We start from the raw sequence: 22,369 nt of genomic DNA on the forward strand, positions 1-22,369 counted from the left end.
GCCTATTTTTCTACATCTTCTTAATCTGTTGTATGATTATATTATTTACATTTCACTTCATTGAATATGATTTTTTGTCACTGAAACAGAATATTCCTGCAGGTAATTGGTATCACCATTTCATGTGAAATCATATTATGCTCGTAACAACCCCTCCTCATAGCTGGAAAACCCAGAATTGAATGATCTAGTTGACAGCCAGCTTTGTGATACCTGTTATCCACCCCTAATCATGAGTTCTGAAATGGTTCGGATAATTTAAGTTGACCTGACTTGAAACTGACAGATTTACTACATTGAATTAAGGATAAAATGAGTTGATTTAAAATGGGACTCTGTAACTTTTGAATGAAGAAATAACATGTTCTCTGTCTTACAAACAAAAAAGTGGAATTCATAACCAATAAGCACACCCTTCTTCAGTTCAATTCACTCAGAGGTTTTGCTGCTACAGCCTTAATTGGTCTGGTATGACCAGTAGCTTGTGTTGGCTCATTGCTTAGATAAGCTTAGTTAGCTAATGTTAGCAAGGTTACATATCATTGTGTACAGTTACTGATATCAGTTTGCAGACTTTATGACTCTTCACTACTTGTGTTACTGTTACGCTATGTTTTAGCATTTAGCATTATCTTATAATTGTTACCTTTGGCCACATTTGCTGCTGTTCAAAAGTACATAGTTTCACTTTAATTGAAACAATTATTAGATTTTACAGTGATGAGAGCATAACAGGACTCAGTTCTTTTAGAGGTCTTACCCAGAACCTCTGGGTACAAACAGGGAATTATTTATCTGACCTATGCCCAGGTGGTATATATTTTATGTCAACAAGGAGGCCTTATGTATTTATTACAATATAGGCTGTACTATATTTAACACTGAGTAGGAGAGCTAAGTGAATTCCACAGAGCATGAGCAGGGAAGTGAGCCAAGCACTGTGACACCTTTATTTGTGCACTGTCCCATATGTCAGCTAAAAGCATAACATAGAATAACTCCTGACAAATAGAAGCAGTTTGGGTCGGTGTGAGTAATGATGATTGTAAACCACACTGATTGATGGTCATACTTAGACTATGAGAAAATGCAAACAAGACCTTCCTCCCTTCCTCTGTTGGAACTCCCGGGCTAAAGGGGGAATTGCCAAATAGATTTGACATCATTAACTCAAATAACATGTTGTGAGATAAAGTCTGAGGCAGAAAAGCTGCTCAGTTTATGGTTTCATGGTTATAAAATAGGAGAGAAGTTCAAGGCCATAGCGATTATTACTGGATGGATGGTCCAAATGTAGTAAGTCTATCCAAGGTGATTTCCAGCCCTGCTGACCACCAGCTTTGGTATCTATCAGTATGTCAGTGAAGTGGACACACTGCAAACTTTTAGGTATTTTCACTTTTACTACTTTTACCTGAAAAGGTGTATTGATATAAAGTCTGGTTAAGCAGGGCAAGACTGTGGAGAGGTACTGGATTGAGCAGAATTTACAACAGCAACACCAAGTGGATTTGGCAAGTGTAAGTAGTGTGCAGTGGTAGAGAGTGAGGGAGGTTTCACATCTCATCTCAGGTTTATGGCTAGGCAGTAAACAGCATTTGCCAGTATTTGTCTTTTCTGCCCTGGATTTGAGGCAGCAAAGGCAGGCAGGACTAGGGGAAAAGAAGAATTCATTCAGCTTAAGGTCACTGCCAATATGTTCAAAACTATCCAAAGCTAGTGTTTACTGACCAGAATTCATATGCAGAGTGTTGATGACAAATACCAGTGACACAACAATTAAAGTTGCTGGCTTCTGAAACATACCAAGCTGTTAAAGTCTATCTTATACTCACATGCCATATGTACAATGATATATGTAATATTTCCTGTGGTGCCTCTGTAGCACAATTATGCTGTAAGAGATTGGGGGACAAAATCCACAGTCATTGCAAATATGCATTCCAAAGTTTAGCTGAAGCTAATATGACGATTTAACAATTTGAGTTAGACAAATCAAGCAGGTACCATCTGCTGGCAGTCATATAGATTTATTGCTGGTGTTTTGTCCTGGCAACAAACATACATGCAGGGATGTATGCCTCTGCAAGAAATTGCCAAAAACCTCATATGAGTTTCAGCAGAACTTAAGACCTACAGAATGAGGACTGTGGACTTTGTCCCCCAATTCTTAAAGGATAGGTTCACAATTTTACAAGTTGGTCAATACTCAGTACAATACTCACATGCTCATATGTACATTTAAACTGTTTTTGGTCACTGTAATCATTCCTCCTGTCCATGCTGGCTGTGAGAAGATCTCATTCTAACACAATTTCAATGTAAGAGATGGGAGACAAAATTCACAGTTGTCTTTCTCTGCAAAAAAGTTATCTAAATATGAAGCGAATACGAAGCTTCAGCGATCTGAGTTGGACAAATCAAGTGTCTTTTTAGTAAAAAATCTACTCTTTGTGTTTCCCCTGACAGTCTTTTGTGCTGAAGTAGGAGGAAGAAGGACAGTAACACAAAGAGGGAATTTTGTGCTAAATACTGATTTGTGTAACTTAGATTGCTAAACCTCATATAAGCTTTAGCTGAACTTTAGAATGCATTTTTCCCCAGAACAAAGACTGGGTTTTACCCCCCATTACTTACACTGAAATCACTTTAAAAAGAAATCTTTTCACAACTAGTATGGAGAGGAGGGACAATTACAGTGACCAAAAAGCTATTTCAATGTACATATGGGTATGTCAGTATTGTTTTGAGAAAAAAAGTGAACCTATCCATTAAGTGGAATTACACCATGATTGTTTTGCTTCTTGCCCAATATAGAGGGGAGGAATGCTTACAGCAACCAGTAAGTCTCACATATAGCATGTAAGTAGATAGATTTGACAAAAGACAACCCATTTCTTCAAGGAATAAAAAGCCTTACCCACCACAGGTTCTTGACTAAACAGAGAAAAAGAGTCTTAAGCCCCATTCAGATGGGATTTAACTCTCTAGGAAAGGCTGGGTGATTTGAGTTCTTTGTGACAATGGAACAAGCAGAAAAAGTTTTTGCTAACTGCATAAACGCTAACATATAGTCATATTCTGGAACCCAGACAGTGATTATAAACCATTATGAGAGCAAGAGCTCATCAAGTGGGCTGATCTAATTTCAGCTACAGGTAATTATTCTGTCTTAGCTAGTCTGCCATAATGCAGTATAACTGACTGAGGTGCTACTGTTCAATACGTAAAGTCTGTAAAGACACTTGTCCTCTTTTTAATAATTTAATAATACAAATCATTAATATGACATCAAATTGTTATTGTCTATTATCTGACTTGCCTTAATGCAGCTAATTAACATACAGATATGTGATGAATTAAAGGAAAAATCTGAATAAATGAGTGGAGAAACATATCAAATGCAGATGCTTCTCTATGGGACATGAGGGCTCACTGAATGGCTTGATGACTATGAAAATGATGGGAGTCACTTGTTCTTCACAGTCAACAACCCAACTGATCACCTAGAGGAGATTTTGGAGCCATGTGTCAGACAACTCTCTACACCATCATCAACAACATCCTAGAGCTGAACATGCTCAAAACCTTGGAGATGACAATGGACTTCAGGAGGAGCTCCCCAACCTCATTATACTCAACAGCACTGTGTCAACTATGGAAGCCTTCAGGTTTCTGGGATCTTCAATCTCCCAGGATCTGAAGTGAGAGTCCAACATCGACACAATCCTGAAAAAGGCCCAGCAGAAGATGAACTTCCTGCGGCAGGTCAAGATGTACAACCTGCCTCAGGCGCTGATGATCCAATTTTACAATAGGGTAATGAAGTCTGTCCTCTGCACTTCCATCACTGTCTGGATTGGATTGGCCACCAAAAAGGATAGGAACAGACCACAACAGACAGTCAGGTCTGCAGAAATGATTATTGGTGCCAACCTGCCCACCATCCAGGACCTGTGCACATCCAGAGTCAGGAAACGTGCAGGGAAAATCACTGCAGACCCATCACAATCTGGACATAACCTGTTCCAACTTCTCACCTCTGGTAGGTGCTTCAGAACACCGTACACTAAAACTACTAGACACAGGAACAGTTTCTTCCCCCTCGCCATACCTACAAATTATATATATGTATGTTATGTTAATATATGTTCATTTGTATTTATGTGAATTTCTTTATTGAGTTTGTTGTATTGGTTTATTTTTTATTTCATTTTATTGTTATTGCTGTTTTGTTTTTATCTGTGTATCTTGTTTTTTTTAAATTTTTTACATGTTCAAAAATAAAAACAGACTAAACTAAACTATGTATCTATTTTTTCACCCACTTGCTTGTACATAATAGTGATATGTTTAGGTTTAAGTATCTTTGTTTGGCTTGTTGGCCTTGTGTATCTTTCTGAAGATTTTTGTGTGTAAGCACATCAAATTCAAATTCCTTATATGCGTAAACATAGTTGGCCAATCAAATGCAAATGAGGGAATATCTTTTGGAAGAATGCTGTTTATCCCTCCAGTAGAGTTCCACACACTTGGAGAATTTATGACAAGAAGCAGTGAATGTGTTTTAGAGGCTCATGTAGGAAAACACCTGGCTATGATACTTTATATTGGTTTTTAATTTGATTTGTCACCCATCTGTATGACCTTCTGACCATGAGCTTTATAACCACCAACCCCCCCTGAATTACAGACCACAAAATCAAAGTCAAATTTTCATATTAAATAAAAGTTTAAATTAAATTCAAAGTTTGCGCCAACACACTAACATGTACCCTCTGTCTTGATTCAGAGCATGCTGACCAATGCCAAGTGTAACACTTCAGCAGTAACCACTGTTTGGCCTACCTTAGAAAGACTCCATTTAACACATTACAATACATTCATAGACCCTAAACACACAAAAAAAAGACCAAAATACAGTCCTGGAATCTGTAACTCTCGCAGTGACTCAGCCTTGACCTTAATTAACCAATAGTTTTTGTGGAGAGAAAGCAGGGAGCAGCAGCTGGAGAGAACATTTTATGAAACACACTTGGACTCTCAGGAGTCACCGTGACATTTGCAAGGCATTCAATCATGTGTTTTACAGTCTGTGTCCCAGCTGAGGTGAGTTAGAGGGACTCATACAGATTTACTGAATCAGATTAAATGGTGGCTCTCTGAATGTTGGAACAACACTGTGCAGACAGTGGAAGAGCACTCCCTCCTGTAACCATAGTCTTTATGTGAACTCATCAACAATCAATAAACGGTAGCTGAGCTCGATGCATGATATTCACATGCCCCTTCCTCATGTTGGCACTACACACAACTCTTGGCTGCCTGTCTATACTGTATAGCACAGCAATGTTGCCATGAAGACTGAAGATAAGCCTGGCTGGGTTTTCAAAGTTTTTTTCTTTCAAATGTTCATGTTCAAAGAGAGAACAGGCTCTGTTGATGGTTTGATAAAGTGACACCCTGCTGAGGGCTGGGGAGTGCATACATTGCTCACAGCTCCATGGGTAATTACTTTCCAGGCATACACATAATAACATTGTGTTCATGAGAATGTTTAATTAGGCTATAATCTGTCCAGTCATGGGTACAGTAAGACTGGTAAGACTAAGCAAAAATGAGACTGTCATGGGTATTACACATCGATGCTTAAAAGTGAACTTCACTGATTTAGCATTGCACTCCAGTGACCTTGTCTGACTCCCTTGGACTCTAGATGGACAGTTAAAAAGAGGATCAATATAAATGCAGCACAACCAGAGATGCTGTCTTTTTTATTTCTTCTTCTTTGTCAGAACCTTTAGCTTACATTACCCACAATCAGTGTCGGGCAGTAATGCATTGCTTGTTACAGTAATGTGTGATTACTACAAATTACTCTCAGTAACTCTTGGTTATTTTGACAGTTTAGGGGTGGACTTGTTTGATGTCTTAGCAGTAGTTTGATGGAAGGTTGATATCAGATTGGTCTCTTTGTGTTAAGTGGACAGAGTAGTCTGGTATGTGCTAACTTGGTGTGGGGTATTTTCATGCTGTGTGTTCTTAGCTGGCTTGCTAATATTAGCCACTGGTAAGGCTACATTCAGGAATCAGCTCGTTAAGTTCAGAGTTGGAGGCTGTGAGAACAAAGCAGCTTCACTGAGAGGACTGGACTTCATGAGGTCGCTGTGGCTAACCTTAAGCTAGCTGTTGATGGTCAGTAAATATGTCAAAACTGTTGACTACTGCTTGTTAAACCACACATTTAACACAGAAGATGAAACATTTTGAGCGTGAAGGCTTTCAAGTTGTTTAAAGGAAAACGTTGACAGAGCTGAAAGTAAAATAACAAGTAATGTCACTGATTACTTTTGCTGTTGAGTAATTAGGAATGTAATTACTTTTTCAATGAGTAATGTTTGTCTAAGTGATTACTTGACTTGATTAACTCAACTTTCAGGTGTGGCTAATGAAGCCTGGAGCTGCTAGCCTCCAACACAGATGAGCGGGCTACAGAGGTCTAGTAACTTCACTTCTTTCTAACCCCACACCTTCAGATTTTTTTCACTTTTTTAATAATCATTTTAATTTATCAGATTGCACACAGCTTCCTCTGAAGATACAAAAGACTTTGTACTACTTTTTACACTATATGTAAATGTTCTGCCCGAGAATTTTAAGCAGAGTTTGATTTGTAAAATTGATGGAATTCCCCTTTAAGATGGCAATCTCATCAGTGTCAAGGGTACCCGACACAGGGTGCTGAATGGAAACGGGTTCTAAAGTGGCAAGTGAAAACCCAGATCTTTAAGGTCTGTGTGGACTAAGATCAGCAAAGCAGAAAAAACATGGTTTTAGTGTAATCTATGTTTGTGTTTGCTATTTTGGCTCTCTTTTCTCTCTCCTCTGCTCTCTGTTCCAGCATTTTTGCTTGAGGGTGAGGCTGAGCTCTTCCATCCTCCTCCATCCACAGTCACTATGTTTTACAGCCATACACAGTTTAATAGGGTAATTACAATCCTGACACCAGACAAAAACATTTATTTTGGATGAACCAACAAAACTCCAGATTATATTCAATGCCAACATTTTTAAAATGTTCACCTTCTACAATATCTGCGCATGGCAAGTATGTTTAAAGGATAGATTCACTATTTTAAACATCAGATATTCTTTTTGAACGGATTAAGTTTGTTTGTAGCATTAATGTTGCTAGGCTGGTGAGTGTCTTAAAGTCTGTTTATAGTGAGTGTGTTACAGTCAGTCAGCTCTAAAAGTGTTTCATTAGTCCAGTTTAACCTGCAGGAGTTTCTGAAGGCTTGTGTAACGTGTTTTTCTGCCACAGAGGAAATAAATTCATGACAAGTGACAACGGGTCTGAAGTGTCTTCTGACGTCTCCACTGCAGAAACGGAATATGTCAAGCTGCCAAATACCATGTCACAGATGATAAGGAGCTCAAAAAGACAAACAGGCAGTCAATATTAATGCTAACTGCCAGAGAAAAACATTTTTTACCACTTCCAAAAGCCTGGTAGGAGAGTGTGTGAGTATGTTACTATGCTATGATATAAGTTATATTCAAAAACTAACTTTTTTTCCAAAAACAGCTGTTGGAAAAGGGGGGATCGTCTTATAATCAGGGTTGCCTTATATTCATATTATTTATATTCATACCTCGAGCCTGAGTACGTTATTCCATCAAGAGCTACTGTGACTTAACACATTGAAAAACACTTTGAGGAGAAGGATGAGCTAAAAGTCAAGCTAACGTTAGCTCTGACCACCTACTGCTTCACTTTCTTTTTCTTGCATTTTAATCATGAGAAACTGATGTGTGTGTGTGTTCTTACTGGGACAGGCCATCATGCGGCAGGTTCGTACGAGTGGTGGGGGGGGCAGTCCTGAACAGAGCTCTCTTGCCAGAGTCACCTGGTGGCCCATGGCCGTCAACTGGCGACACAGTGGCTCCCTGCGCTGGATCCCCAAACCACAGGACACCGAGCACTATTAAGTAAAACACAATAGAACAGCAATGTTTCTGACAAACCTAATTCAACGTCCTTATTGTCAGACAGAACTTGCATTTTGAACAATTCTGCAAAACCCTTGCTTGGGTTGTTTAGTATCAATGGTTTTAACATTCAATGGCAACATTTTTGCAGTATGGTTAAGGTTAGGGATTTTGCTCACAGTCAAAAAAGACAAGATGTGCATGGAACAATGGCACTGCAGAATGGGCCAATATTCATGTAAAATTCCAGGACATACGGTTGTAATGGCTGTTCAAATTCTCATTGAAGAGTAAAGAAAACATATAGACACAGCACAATGAAAGCAAATATTCACAGTCCTTTATTTTGTACAAAAATGTATTTAAAAGTTCATCTGAAGTTAACATGAGGCTTTAATCCCTGATTAATCAAATCAAATGGATGTCTTACAAAGTTATTGTCTTTTTAGCACCAAATTCCCTTTTTTTCATTACTCACCTTAGCTCAACAGGGAAACAATGTCCGATGAAACACAAAGATGGAATTAAGTCTGTAACTCTGGTAGATATGCAGTTGATCTTTTAATCGCCATTATAAGCAGGAGGAATGATTACAGTGAGGAAAACCTCTTTCAGTACTCATATGGGCAACTAGCTATTGTTTTCAGACAGACTTTAAAAATTGTGAACCTATTCCTAATCTTATTCCTTCACATTCTGTTGATAATATTAGTTAATATTTGAATGTTTTAAACTAAAATGCAGCAGAGGACAATGACTGTAGGGGGTGTGGCCTCATGGCTACGTAGCGTGTGACACAGGAGGGGACACTGATGGACAGCCATGTAGAGCTGGTAGGGCATTAACATTCTTTTTTTGTATAAATTTCATGACATAGATAAGTCCCAACTTGTTCACCCTATGGCTGTGTACGAAATCACATTCTAACGTACTGCATACTGCCTACTAAATGAACAATTAAGTATGTCATTACCACACCAGCAGACTGTTCACACTAACAACACACTTAAACAAGTCATGTGATACAGTAACATGGCTGATGGCCAGACTCACCTGGCCAGTGGTTTCCTCTTCACATCTCTAAAAACATTGCAGCAAATTTCCAGGCATTATTTGGATAGACAGACGACATATTTGGGATCTAAATGGCTACTTTTTCACCTGAAAATATATTAAAACTTAATAAAGTGACATATTAACAGCTTTTAGCCTGGCTCACAATCTCCATCATTGCTTAGTCTGAAGAGATGCAATGCATTTAGGGGCAATCGAGTTTGTCCAGTAAGCTCACACCACATAGTCAGAAATTTTTGCTAATCTCGTATACATCCGAGCATTTCTCTTGTTTACAAATACCACATACTATGTAGTTGGAACTCACTATATGCTCAATTTGATGTCATACTTAGTATGAATAGTACATTAGTATGTGATTCTAAACACAGCCCATGTCAGCATTGGCCTTGCAAGGTTCAGGGTTGATTTAAAACAGTAGATGGTGTGTCGCGCCATTTTCAACCCATGAAAAGATGATGTAGAGGGTTTGCAGCTGATTATAGATGCAGGCAGGGTGGTAAAATATAGCTGCATAATATTTACATTCAGTATCTGTGAATCTTTACAGGATTCCAGACAGTGTTTGACAGTGCTTTCACACTCATGCTCCATCACTGCAATTCAGGGTAACATGGGGAACTCTGTATTAAATGTTTGAAATATATATGTTTGATATATGTATATGTTACAGCTCAAAGCCTACGGAATGGAAGACACACTTGCAACACACTGTTCACAAAAAAATGTAGCAAATGCACCTTCACCCATTATCTCTTTCATTTCTCTACTCTCTGGGGCTTACCTTGCTCCATTCTCCTCCTGCCATGTAGGGAACACAGTCAGTGGTGCTGCAGCCTCTGCTGGTAGCAGGTTTGCTCCCCCAGCAGGCCCTGTCTCCCAGTCTCCTATAGGCCCCTGTGGACAGGAGCTGCTTACAGTACACCTTACGCACCTGGACACCCCCACCACATGACTGGGAGCACTATAAGGCAAGAGAGAGGTAGGAGGGCAGGGATTCAGTCAGTTTTTGTTACACAGGGTACACACACACAACCACACACACACACAATCTACCTGCTGCCAAGGTTCAGTCTCCCAGGCTGCAGGGCAGTCCACCTGGTTGCAGGGTTGCAGGATGGCGGGTTTGAATTCTCTGCACTCTTCCTCTGAAACAGTCAGAATATCCTGCTGGTCGATGGACAGCAAACGCATGCAAAACACACTCCTGGTCTGTATGCCGACGCCACAAGACGCAGAGCAGCCAGTCCATGCTGTCACTTCCCATCTGCACAAAGAGATAATGGAACAGGTCATACACAAAACACACATTAAATATTAGAATACAAGCTCTACTGGGGAAATGGATTGTGAAAGTGCTGTTGCCTTTCTGTATTGTATTTTCAGACGTGGCACTTTTAAATATAAATATAAAGTATAATCGATTTTGATACCATATTATTATAAACAAAGACAATGGGGAAAGTATTTCTTGGAATTTCTGACAAGCCCTGATGTTTTATGTTTTGTATTTTTGGCTTCTGTTCAATTAGCTGCCTGTAACTGATTACTGTGGATTGTTTTACTTTCTCAGAACATAGTTTTGGTTGAATGTAATTCAGGCCTGATGTTGCTTTAACTGTATTTCTTTGTGAAGTTATTGTTTTTCAGTTATTCACTCCAACAAAATATAATAGAGATGAAAACAAGTGTTGGAAAATAAATTAGGTAACTTGAATTTGAACTCAAATTACCAATGGGTGCCTATAGATGTCAAACTGCTTAGAAAGAATCAGCTTATCCTCTTAAGCAAAACAACAGTTTATCTCAAAAGTTCAGTTGCCAAATATGACCTATAGTTACATTTGAGTGATAAACGCCATCTAGCAGCCGTAGAGTTGGAGTTGGGTTGGGTGCTTGGCTAGATAGTTAGATGGTAAAAAGTGGACTTAGCTGCAGGAGACAGATGTTTGCTTCCCGTTTCCAACTGCATGACAGTTTTTTAAAAACTGTAACTATGATTGTCATGGTGTTTACTGTTGCCATGATGACAAAAGTTGCAACTTTAAGGAAGTAGTAACTTTAACCCACACCATGTTTCAAGTGATCATTTGTGTTTTTTTGTGCCTAAACCTAACCAGACCTATGGGTCATTCTGGACTGCATGGACAATCAACCTGTATGGTTGTTTAATTATGACGATGTGTTGGAAAGAATGTCAATCATATATCATGTCTATATTGCTTGTTGTTGTTGTCGCCCCCCCCCTCTCTCTCAACCCAACCAGTGCCCTGAGATGACTTTTGTTGTGATTTAGCGCTATATAAATAAAACTGAATTGAATCTAGCCATTCATCAATAAAATCCAAAAGGCGCTCACATTAACATGCCACACTGTTTCTGTCACACTGTCACAATGTTTATTTCATTTCAACACATATACACGTTTGTGATGCAGACAAAGCATATATATTTGTATTTATATATATATATATGTGTGTGTGTGTGTGTGTGTATATATCTTCAAACATTTAATAAAGAGTTCCCCATGTTACCCTGAGCTGTAGTGATGGAGCATGAGTATGAATCCTTTAAGGATTCACAGATACTGAATGTAATTATTATGCAGCTATATCTTACCACCCTGCCTGCATCTATAATCAGCTGCAAACCCTCTATATGTTAGATATGTTGATTTAAAGTGGACATATTATTATACAAAAATGTTTTTCAATTTCTCATGACATGGCAGACAAAGTGATTCTACTGCTTTATAAAAATGTCTCTACTGCTCTTTCCTGTCACTTTTGTCTCTGTCAGGATTTCAGAGAAAAAAGTGATGAGTCAGTTTTTCAAGTAACAACTGACAGGCTGCTGACAGATTTTGATCTGATCCACTGGCATGCAGCACAAGTTTAGTGGGGTGATCTATAACAGTTCAAAGTGAGCCGGCTTCATGATGCTAAAAAAAAAACCCGATGATAGCTAACAAACTAATGTTGCTTTGTGATTCAGGCTCCAGCTTTTCTGGTCACTAGTCTGCCTTGTGACAAGTCATTCCGCAGCTTGAGTCATATGATAAGTCAGTCAGTAAAAAAAACACATGATAAACACATGTAATGATCGAATGCAACAATCTATTCACACCAGTCTGATGCCACCGGGCTCTCATCTTCCGGCACTGCTGATCACACATCAAAGGCAAATCAAGCAGCGAGATAAATGAGCTCAACTGAGTCAATCCTTAATTGCTGAGGTAACTCAGGCAGTACAGAAATGACAAAGAATGGCTGAGAGGCTGAGAAATCAAAGAAACACCTGGATAACTGCATATACAGGGATATGTGCAAATTTCTTTAGGAAGGCAAATTGGTTTCAAAACCTGTTGAGAGAATGGCACTGGCCTTCACTTAACTCAAGGACCTCATATGGAACCCTGGTTTCTTTATTGTTTTCATAAAGTTCAGAAAGTCAGACAAAATACAAGGCAAGGGATGAATCCCCACAGAGAAGCATGATGTATGGCAATCACTTGTAGAGAAAGAGAAAGAGAGAGTTATAGACAGACAGAGTAGAAGAGGCAATCGGGGAGTTTATACACCTCACTATGGCAGCAGACTACACCCTGTGTTTTGTGTGTGAGTGTGAGTGTGAGAGAGAGAGAGTAAGTGTGTGTAAGGCCCTGCACTCTGCAGCTGCTTCCTGTAAATGTCCATTAGAGGAGGAGAGAGAGGTAAATCACTGTGTGTGAATCAGACATGCCTCCAGCCTGCAGGACTACTAGATGGGCAAATATCCATCTGCTGCCTGGAAATGCAGTGACTTATAGCACGCACACAAACACACACACACACACACATACACAGGCATACAGTGAGGGTTAAGTATGTAAAAAATTACGAGCATCTTGTGACTGTTGAGTTGCAGGAACTTTTGGATATAAAACTAATGTCCCTCTAAGATCCTGTGTACCAACATCTCTGTCATTTTATATGCGGACAAGACTTGCTTTAGGGAACTGACTCCACACTACACGTCATCATTCTACCGCATGTGTCCAAGTGATGTGAGTTATATAAAGACAGGATATTTTAAAGTAATAGCTCAACTTTCAGGTTTAGCCTAGCTTAGCATAAAGCCAGGAAGTAGGTGGGAACAGTTACACTAGCCTGGCTCTTTTTAATTTAAGAAAAAATGCTGACCAACACCCTTGAAGCTCACTACGACACGTTGTATCTTATTTGTTTTATCCATACACAAACAGAAACACAAAAATGACAGTTTGTGGTTTTAGGGTGAGTGTGCTGTAAATATTTCTTGCTGAATAATGGCCGGGTGCAGTGCACAGTTTCCCAAAGTCATGTTATAGAGGTTGTCAAGTTTGGAACCACTGTGCCTTTTAGCTAGCTTTAAGCTAGCGTTAGCTTGGGTCTGATGTAGCGGGGCGTGTTTCTAGAGTGTGAAAAGCAACACACTACACTCCTTTCTGGAATGTCAGTAACACCAAGATCACAAAAAACACATGAACAATGTTCTTCAGAAAAAAACGTTATATCTGCCTTCTCCCAGTGCCAGCTGTAAGGTGTCACTTCTTAACTGAACACATACAGATCCCTCTAATCTGCTCTACATTTTATATGTGGTTTTATGTGGTAATCTTTGATTTGAACATAGTCTATACTTTGACTTTTTCTAAATCCCTTCCATTGTTCCTTATGGATCTTTAGTATTATATACATATAATACTAAGACAATATCACGCAAGTCTATTAATCGTATAGCACAGACAGACTGAGGGCATGGCTTATTTGGCTTGATGACTGAAATTCAACCAATTCAGTCTCAACACAGCTAGTTTAACAGAAGTCCTAAGGAATTGATCAAACAAATAATGATAGATCCCTCTGCATCTGTCATAACATATGTGGTCTGGATTCTGTCTTACTGCATAGATCAGGGCCTGCTCTGTGGCTATGGCAAAAATGATTTAAAGATCATACAAATCATACCTAGAAATGTATTCTGTTAAAATAATACTGTACTACTAATACTTGAAAAATTCTAGGAGAAATAAAAACAAAATGTCAGCTGCCAGCTGTCCTGTTATACAGTAAATGTAGGCCAACAAGTCATTTAGAATCAATCAGTATTTTTATCTTAAACATAAACCAGGACGTTGCCACTGAGGAACAGAAGTGTGTGTACTGCTTAGCATCACAGTAGCATACTCTACTGTTGACTTATAAACCAAAGCTGTTCTGGAACCACCACTAATGATTAAGAACCCAGCTGTGCTCAAACAACACAGGTTTTCCAATAGATTCCAATCCCCTATCAACAATTGAAGATCAAATCAGACTACTGATGGAGGTGTTGTGGTTTCTGAAGTTTAAAGCGACACTCTACTGATTTAGTGTTGCACTTCCATGAAGAAACAGACTCACCAGTGTTGGGGCCTCACAGGCCAGACTGCATGTTTCTCACTCAAAGGGAGTCCTTAAGAGACTCAGTCTCCCAGAACCCTCTGGGTACTTCACACCTGGAGGTTAACTCTGCCCATGGACCCAATTTGAGCTGCCACTGGTTGCTGTGGCATGTGACCTATGATATTATCTGGGTAAAAAAAAACAGAGCTCCCCCTCTCTACTTTCTCCTCACTGCTGCTGCAGGAAGCAGCACTACTACTCTCTTTCTCCTGCACACTGCCTACAGGGACTTTGCAGCATGCAGCACTTTCCCCTGCTGTGAAGCTCTCTGTCTTACCCCATGTCTAGACAGCAAGCGTGTCAGACGCGTTTTTCACGCACACATCACACGCAACAGATATGCTCTGATTGTAATGTATGCAGCTCTGTGCAGGCTCGTGTCTCAGCCACGTCTCACAGGCGTAACCGTGACCTGAAGCTGTCATTTACGCATGAAGTCTACTTTCCTCTGTTTTATGCGCGTCACTATACTCATGTGTATTGGGTTTTGAGCACTTCCAACACGTGGGTGACCTACGCTCAACACTGAACACCTCCAGTGTAGACACACAGAGAAAGCCCTTACTGCTGCTGCTGCTCTGCCGACATACTGCTCACGCTACGTTTGCTGTCTAGACACAGGGTTAGTGTGGCCTGCTAACAGAGCAGACACACCATACTTTTCTTAAAAGCAGCAATGTGTGGGCTTAAGATCAACTAAGATAAAGATTCAGTTAACAAGTTTATTTACCATGAGCACAGCTGAACTCCTCAGCGACACAGAAGCAAGCTGCAAGACCGGCCCTTATCCTGGAAGCTGTGCAAACCCGCAGCTTGCTGGACTGAACTAAGGAGCAACTAAATAGAAGCTGACCTGTACAGCAAGACTGCGTTTCAGCCTCGGAGCTTTTCCCCAGCCTGGTTCACTCGCTGGACTCAACAAAGCAGCAAAAACTGGTAACAACAGGGGCATAGCTTAGCCTACCCTAGCATAGAATAGCACAGTAACACAAGGCTAAGCAAGACTGTTTAGTTTAATCAATGTACATGTATTAATTTGTTTTGATGTTATTCATTGTTGTTGTTATTCTATTGTTGTCATGTCCTGTTCATCGTCACATTATTGAATGGTTACATCACTGGGGACCATGAATATGCTTAATTTCAAGGCATTTTAATAAATGCAATATTTGTTGCAATATTTGGTGGACCAACCAACCAACATTGGCATCTCCTATAGCCACACTCCTAGCGAGGCCGAATAAATAGTCAAAATTTAAACAAAAGGGGATGTGATATCCTGGCTTTTATCCTCTAGTATGGGTCAAGCTCCAAAAACACTGGATTCTACACTTCACATGAAACTGTCCTCACAAAGCAACATTCGTTTGCATACAGTAAGTAGTATGACATTGTTATTAATGCTGCAAAACCTTGTAGGGCGGAGGGTTGGTTCAACAAAGTGTATGACTGATATAGTAGACTACTGTTTGCATGCTGCTCGCTACCAACATTCCACATAGTTTTCTTTTAAACCACAATGTCAACCTAACCTTAACCAAGTAGTTTTTACATCTAAACCTAACCAAAACCTAACCATACCAATACTATTTTGTAACAGTATTGGAAAGCCCTGACAATCACGTCACATTAGAAAATGCTGATATCTGTGAGTTTGGCAGACAGTTTTTATGTGTCGTACTCTTTGCTTTCAATAATACAACTTTATAGTGTCTTTCATTTCAAACTTTCAGCTACCAGTTTATAATGCAGGATTACTCAAGTGATGCTCATTGGTTTTTCATTGTTAATGTTCTTTCTTTTCCAATTGTTGTCAGTAGAGATGACTGTGACAGCTTACCTTGCTGTACTTTACATTTAGGCACATACAGACAGGCATCTGCAGCTGACTGATGGAGGGAGAAGCAACGGCCAAAAGTGTTTAACCTGAACAAAGAAAAGTCTGATTTTTTATCTGTCTTTTCAATGCCTTTCAATGTCATTTCATTTTTATTCCTTAGATCAAAGTGAGCAATCAGTGTATTGAAAACAAGGCTTTGGCTGCTTTGGAGATTGGTTTCTGGAACATCTATTGGCTTGTTGGAACTGTTTTGCAGCACCCAGGCAAGACAGAAGCAAGTAGCCACAGTGAAGCAAATGATGGGATCCAAGTCTGAAATGAAAAATTACTGCAGCTATGCTTTCTGCCAGAGTTGTACTAAGCTTTATATCAAAGCCATATACAATATTCAGCCATTGACTTGTGTGTGCTGCTTAATGTAGGAGCTGTGTATTATTAGCTGCATGATAATCCTTTTCCCAGAGTAGGAGGAGAATCCAGCATGTGTCTCCAGTACACCCACAGGGACAGGGGACCAAAATAAGTCGTATGTCTGCTTGCTGCCACTAATACACCCAATGGCCTGACCACTGGCTTCACATCTGACTGGGCTTGTTTCATTAAAGGGACAGAGGTAGGTCAATCGACCTAAACTCAAACTCTTATTACATTGGGTGAGTGCCAATGGCTGAAGAGTTTTTGTTTGTCTCATAATGGTCACCAATTACAACCCATAGAGCTTTTATTTTACCATTACACCACTGGGCAATTCCTAAATGGCAGTGCCTGAGGTATTTGCTGCTCTGCATTGTTTGGGGTTTGCCATATCTAGCCATGTTTGTTGCATTGCTTGTGTAAGTGTAAATGTGACGGGACAACATAAAACCTTTAATTTAAGCCTTTAAGAAGAAGAGGCAACACCTGTGTAGGTGTACAGGGCTTTCAAAAACAACCCATATTGATTTTTATCATGTGCCCATAGCAACAGGATGAGATTGTTTTTCAGTGCCAAATCTGTAAAAAAATAAATGTGGTTATGTTAAGGCACAGAATCTAATTGGTTGAGGTTGGAAAAAGTAGTGGTTTGGTCTAAAATAATAAACTTTGTTAAGATTAGGTAAAGAGTGTGATCTTGGTTAAAGAAACCAACATTGTTATGGGAGGCTGCAGCTCATTTCATGTTTCCTTTAAACAGTCACATGTTTTGTTGACTCATACATCCACCCCGACCTCCTCCCTACCAGGTTTTATAGCTCTCTGATGTCACACGAGTTCCACTTTTGCTCCTGACAGAGAGGAGTTATAATTCGCTCGACCACAAGAGACTGCATACTGTGTTTGTTAGATGTAAACATGCTGTAGGTCGTAATAAGGAATAATGAATAAACTAATGATTTTTCTTGGGAGGTCAGTCTTGGAAAATTCAAACCACTGACTTCCATGGCTGCACCATTCCATCAAATGCATCCATCCAGTTCAACCCATATTTAATGTGAATGAAGAAATGTTGGGGATGTTTTTAAGATTTTTATTGTGGAATGTAGTTTTATGTTCTTTTTATTAAATATATTTAGATAAAACACTAATGAACCTGATGCAGTATTGCATGTTCAGATATTTCCTGACACATGCACACATGTTTGTACTTCTATACATATATAAAGCTTTCTCAAGCCCTTCACCTTCACAAGTTTGTATCATGTTCCTACTTACCTCTCTGATCTGTTCCATGTGCTACTCTAATGCTAAATTTCAATCAGTAAAGTTTTATTTCATCTTATTAAATCTGGTAAACTTTCAATATCTTATTAAATAAACCATTTGCTAACTAAATAAGTCAGGATTATATGTGCTGTAATTATATGACAAAGGACAACTGACAGTCATCTTTTTTAGACTGTGATTGGTCTATAGACTCTTCACCTGGATGCCACAGAGTCAAAGCAGAGATTGGTTTGAAAGTGTATGGCTGTAATTATGGTACAAGCTGTGTGTGTAATTCATAATAGACAACTGTAAACCCTTGCAGCAGCTAATGCTGGGATTGTTTTAGTCTTTGCTTCAAGATAATATAGAACAGTGAAAAGTGAAACTTTCTCTGTCACTATGAGCCCAGGCCATTTTTGTCTAAAGAGAGAGAGAGATTATTCTATCACACATACAAGAACAAACTTCCTTACTCAGTTTTTTCCACTATTGACCAGCCTTCCAATAAATTCCATCCAATCAATATGACATACCGTCTTCCAACTTCTTGCAGGTATGGTCTATTTGACATAACCTGCCGGGGCTCTTGAGCACATTGAACAACTGCAACCACATGTTCACATATCACATCAGACTAATCCCTCAAAACTTGATGGCATTTCACCTGTAGGCGCTGCTACATGTATGATCATGAACAAGTTACAGTAACTGGCCATAAGTGGTCATGAGTCTGGCTCACTTGGGCATTTTTCACTAATATTCATACATGTGATACAAAGATCAAAGTTGAACTGGACACAAACACTGAGACCTCAGGTCTCTGGCTGGAGCAGTCCCTGGCTGTAATGTGCTTGTTCAGGTTTTGGGAGCTTTCAATTTGGCTTCAGTGACCTTGCAGTCTCTCACCTTGGGGGGCATGGCTCAGGGTTACAGATGCGGATCATAACTGGTGGTTTGCTGGATGAATCACACAGAGAGTCCTCCACCTCTTCACCTCGCTTCCTGTTAACACACCTCACTACTGCTGTCTGCTTTCCTGGGCAGAGAACAAACACAACGACCAGTTGGACATAAAAGGACAATAGGTATGGACAAAAAGAGTCCAGAGCATTTCAACTGCCAAGACCCATTTCTGAAATCTCACCAGCAGCACATGTGGCTGAGCAGGCAGTGAAGCCCCTGTAGTCCCAGCTGTGCAGTTCCTCTGTCTGGATGTAAGGGTCCCCATGGTCCTGGAGGCCTGAAGAGATGCCTGGGACCCTGGTGCATATTCCCTGGTTACAGGGCCTCTCCAGCTGCGGTCTGTCCTCACCGCACTCCTCCTCTGGAAGGTCCACCTCCGTCTTAGTGAACGAGAGCAGCACCCGGCACTTCACCTCCCGAGTTTGCCTGCCAGGCCCACAGGTGGTGCTGCAGGGTGACCAGGGCCCAGGTACAAATCTGAACACAGTGGTAGAGAACACAATCAGCATATTTTAGTGCAACATTTGACTTGCGTCTAGTTGCCAAACAACTGTTGTAGTTAGTTGGTTTACAGACTTGCAGCAATCCCAGAATAATGAAATTCACAAAATGCAAGATATGAACAAAAAACATAACTCTCTGAAATACATGCATTCTGCACCAATATTCTAACAGCTTCAGTCCTATTTTTGGGGTAATTTCTGACATGGTATTGTCTGGTGTTTATCTTCAAATGTATCCTTTTGGTGAGCTGCAACTGCCCAGTACTGTGTTTACTGATGCAGTTTGTTTGATGTATGTTTACTAAGGTCTTTCACAAATGGAAAAAATCTGTCCAATTTATTTGGAATTAAGCCCTTATAGTTGCTTCCTGTTGTGCTGAAAACATAGTTAGAAGATAAAGATGTAAATCTCGATATTCCAACAACTTGTCCCTGTTTTAGTACCAACATGAGTCAAAGTGCTCTGTGGGCACTGAATGTACATGTGTTGTTTTCAAGGCTGGAATGGGACTCAGCCTTGGTGCTGAACAATGTGGGCCTCTGATGTGGGGTAGCCAGGAGGCGTAGGTGGGCTGCTATTGAGAGAAAGTGCCTATGCTACCCCATACACAAAGCTTTTCTAAAAGCATTTTCTTTTGTTTTAGATTTTATTTTTAAATACTGTATGGCTCCACTACCCTGCAGCTGGGCAACCATTGCTGTCAAATCATAGTATTATGTGCGAATTCACATTATCTCTCCAACTTGTATCTCTCTTTCACTTTCCAGGGATGCCTGTAAAGCCTGCTCATTTGTTTGATACAGTGCCATGGCTGACCAGAAAACAAAATTGGATAAAGCCTTCATTTGAAGTGAAGCCTAAGATAATTTTGACATTTTGGTAAGATTGCAGCTTGAACGTACACTCATCATCACCTGCACAGGATTATCTGTTACAGACAATTGTGCTGGAGCTCAGTAAGGTGTAATCAGTATTTTATTAGCACTACTGTTTTCTTTTGTTTTTGTTTTCTCCATCTTCAAAACAGTGTGTAGAATACTGCAGATCCTGTTCAGACTTCAGGTCAAGGTAGGACTGTATAATTCTAGGAGTGGCCACTCATTTACTCCCTAACAGTGACTGAACATTAAAAATGTAATGTTATACTTGTTATATAATTATGTTGATTGATCTGTCATATGAAAGCTGGTTGAGGAGCTTTAATCATAGCAGATAGTAAAACCCTATGTAACTGTGGCTTATGTAAACATGTCAATCTATCATTCTTACTGCTTGTACTGAAGAGCTGTCTGTTTGCTGTTTTTGTATTCCATACACTGCAGCATCTCTGTTCCATAGTCCAGCTCTACTTAAGCCATATCAATAAGGGCCAGTGTTTACAACATCACAGAAATACCTTCAAACAGGTGAATGATATTCACACACTGATGCCCTCCTTTCATTTTTAATAACGGCAGAGATACAGACAGAAGAGACACACAGAGAGAGAGAATGACATGCAACAAAGGCCCCAGATTGGAACTGGGGGAGCGAAGACATTATGATTTCATGCCGTGCATCTTGACCACTAGATGCACCAAGCAATGCTGTTTTTTAACTAAGCAGCTTCCTTCTCAATCTAAGCAGCAATGATGTGTATAAAGCTGATTACAATTCAAGATAATCCATCCATCTAATAATAGCCTGAGCTTTATTGTAAAGTTAAAAAACATTGATTGAAATTGCAGAAATTTTTGAAAAATCCTTAAAAGGGATAAGTGTGGGGATATTCTATATTTTTCTGATTTTCAACAAATCTGATTAAAAGACTAAAGTACTAAAGTTACATGCTAGTACCTCACAGTTGACTTCTTTCCATTTGCATCTGTATACAGAAGATAACACGAATATAATGAAAAGCTAAATTGGCACCCACCGTCCTAGTGAGAAAACATTACTCTACTACTGCTGGAACACTTGACTTGACTGAGATTAATAACTGCAGAAGCTTTATGTAATGAAATCCTGAATCTGCTGGCTGGCAGATGCACCAGAGGTAATGTGTGACAGTGAGCTTGTTAAGGCAGCTGAGGAGAGGTGAGTGGAGAGCTAGTTTCCCTTGAGGTCAGAGTTTCTGCAGGGCTCTCCTGAGGGGAGGTGGCATATATTTAGACAGAGTGTCCTGTCCCTGGAAGGTCTCAAGCTCAGTCCCTGCAGAAAGCTCCAGCTGGGTCTATCATAGATATGCAGACAGGTGACAAAATGAAGGACAAACTGAAATAAATGAGAGGGAAAATGAAAATGAAAAAAATTGAAAATGATGTGAATCATATGCTCTATATGGTCTTCACAGTTACCAGCTCTCATCTGAACACTATACCTGTGGGAGATATAGATTCCCACTTAGCCTTAACATGTGATCTGATCTTGATTCTGATCAGATTTTAACATGCAAATTAGGTGGGCAGGGCATACAGACTATGCTGGAAATCAGGTGAAGAGAAGCAATGCACGTTTTTTTTCCTAATCCAGATAAGATATCCAGATACAGATTGCATGTTCACACCAGGTGGAAAATTATTAAAATCCATATCTATGGTAAATTCAGCCTGACCACAGCTGCAGTTCTGGGAAGGACCACTGAACGTTAGGGAAGTGTGGAGATCCCAGCATTTATATTTGTATTTGTATTTGTTGAGGCAGCAAAATCATTTGTATCTGTATTTGTATTTGAATAAAAGTGGAAAGAGGCTTAAAAATCCTGTTTTTGTTTTTATGACACTTTTAATTTTAGAAAATTAAAGTGTTACAATAAGTGGTCATGAATAAACTACCTTATGAAGGAGGTCCCCATATCGGGTCTTGA

General features: G+C 39.7%; 1 protein-coding gene across 3 annotated transcripts in view; it reads right to left on the reverse strand.

Annotated features, from left to right (window-relative positions):
- adamtsl3 (ADAMTS-like 3) overlaps positions 1-22,369 on the reverse strand; it is a 297,355-nt gene that overhangs the window by 49,306 nt on the left and 225,680 nt on the right. For 2 of the 3 annotated variants that reach the window (XM_044349913.1, XM_044349979.1), the window contains 5 exons: positions 19,202-19,497; positions 18,964-19,093; positions 10,123-10,333; positions 9,851-10,030; positions 7,832-7,985 (listed from right to left, as the gene is read on the reverse strand). In XM_044349913.1, the coding sequence (XP_044205848.1) occupies positions 7,832-7,985; positions 9,851-10,030; positions 10,123-10,333; positions 18,964-19,093; positions 19,202-19,497 (971 nt within the window). Of the gene's footprint in view, positions 1-7,831; positions 7,986-9,850; positions 10,031-10,122; positions 10,334-18,963; positions 19,094-19,201; positions 19,498-20,996; positions 21,778-22,369 lie in introns of those variants that run through there. The other variant, XM_044350063.1, reaches the window with a different exon arrangement.

This window comes from Thunnus albacares, chromosome 1, assembly GCF_914725855.1.
Source record: "Thunnus albacares chromosome 1, fThuAlb1.1, whole genome shotgun sequence".
In the NCBI taxonomy this organism is placed as follows: domain Eukaryota; kingdom Metazoa; phylum Chordata; class Actinopteri; order Scombriformes; family Scombridae; genus Thunnus; species Thunnus albacares.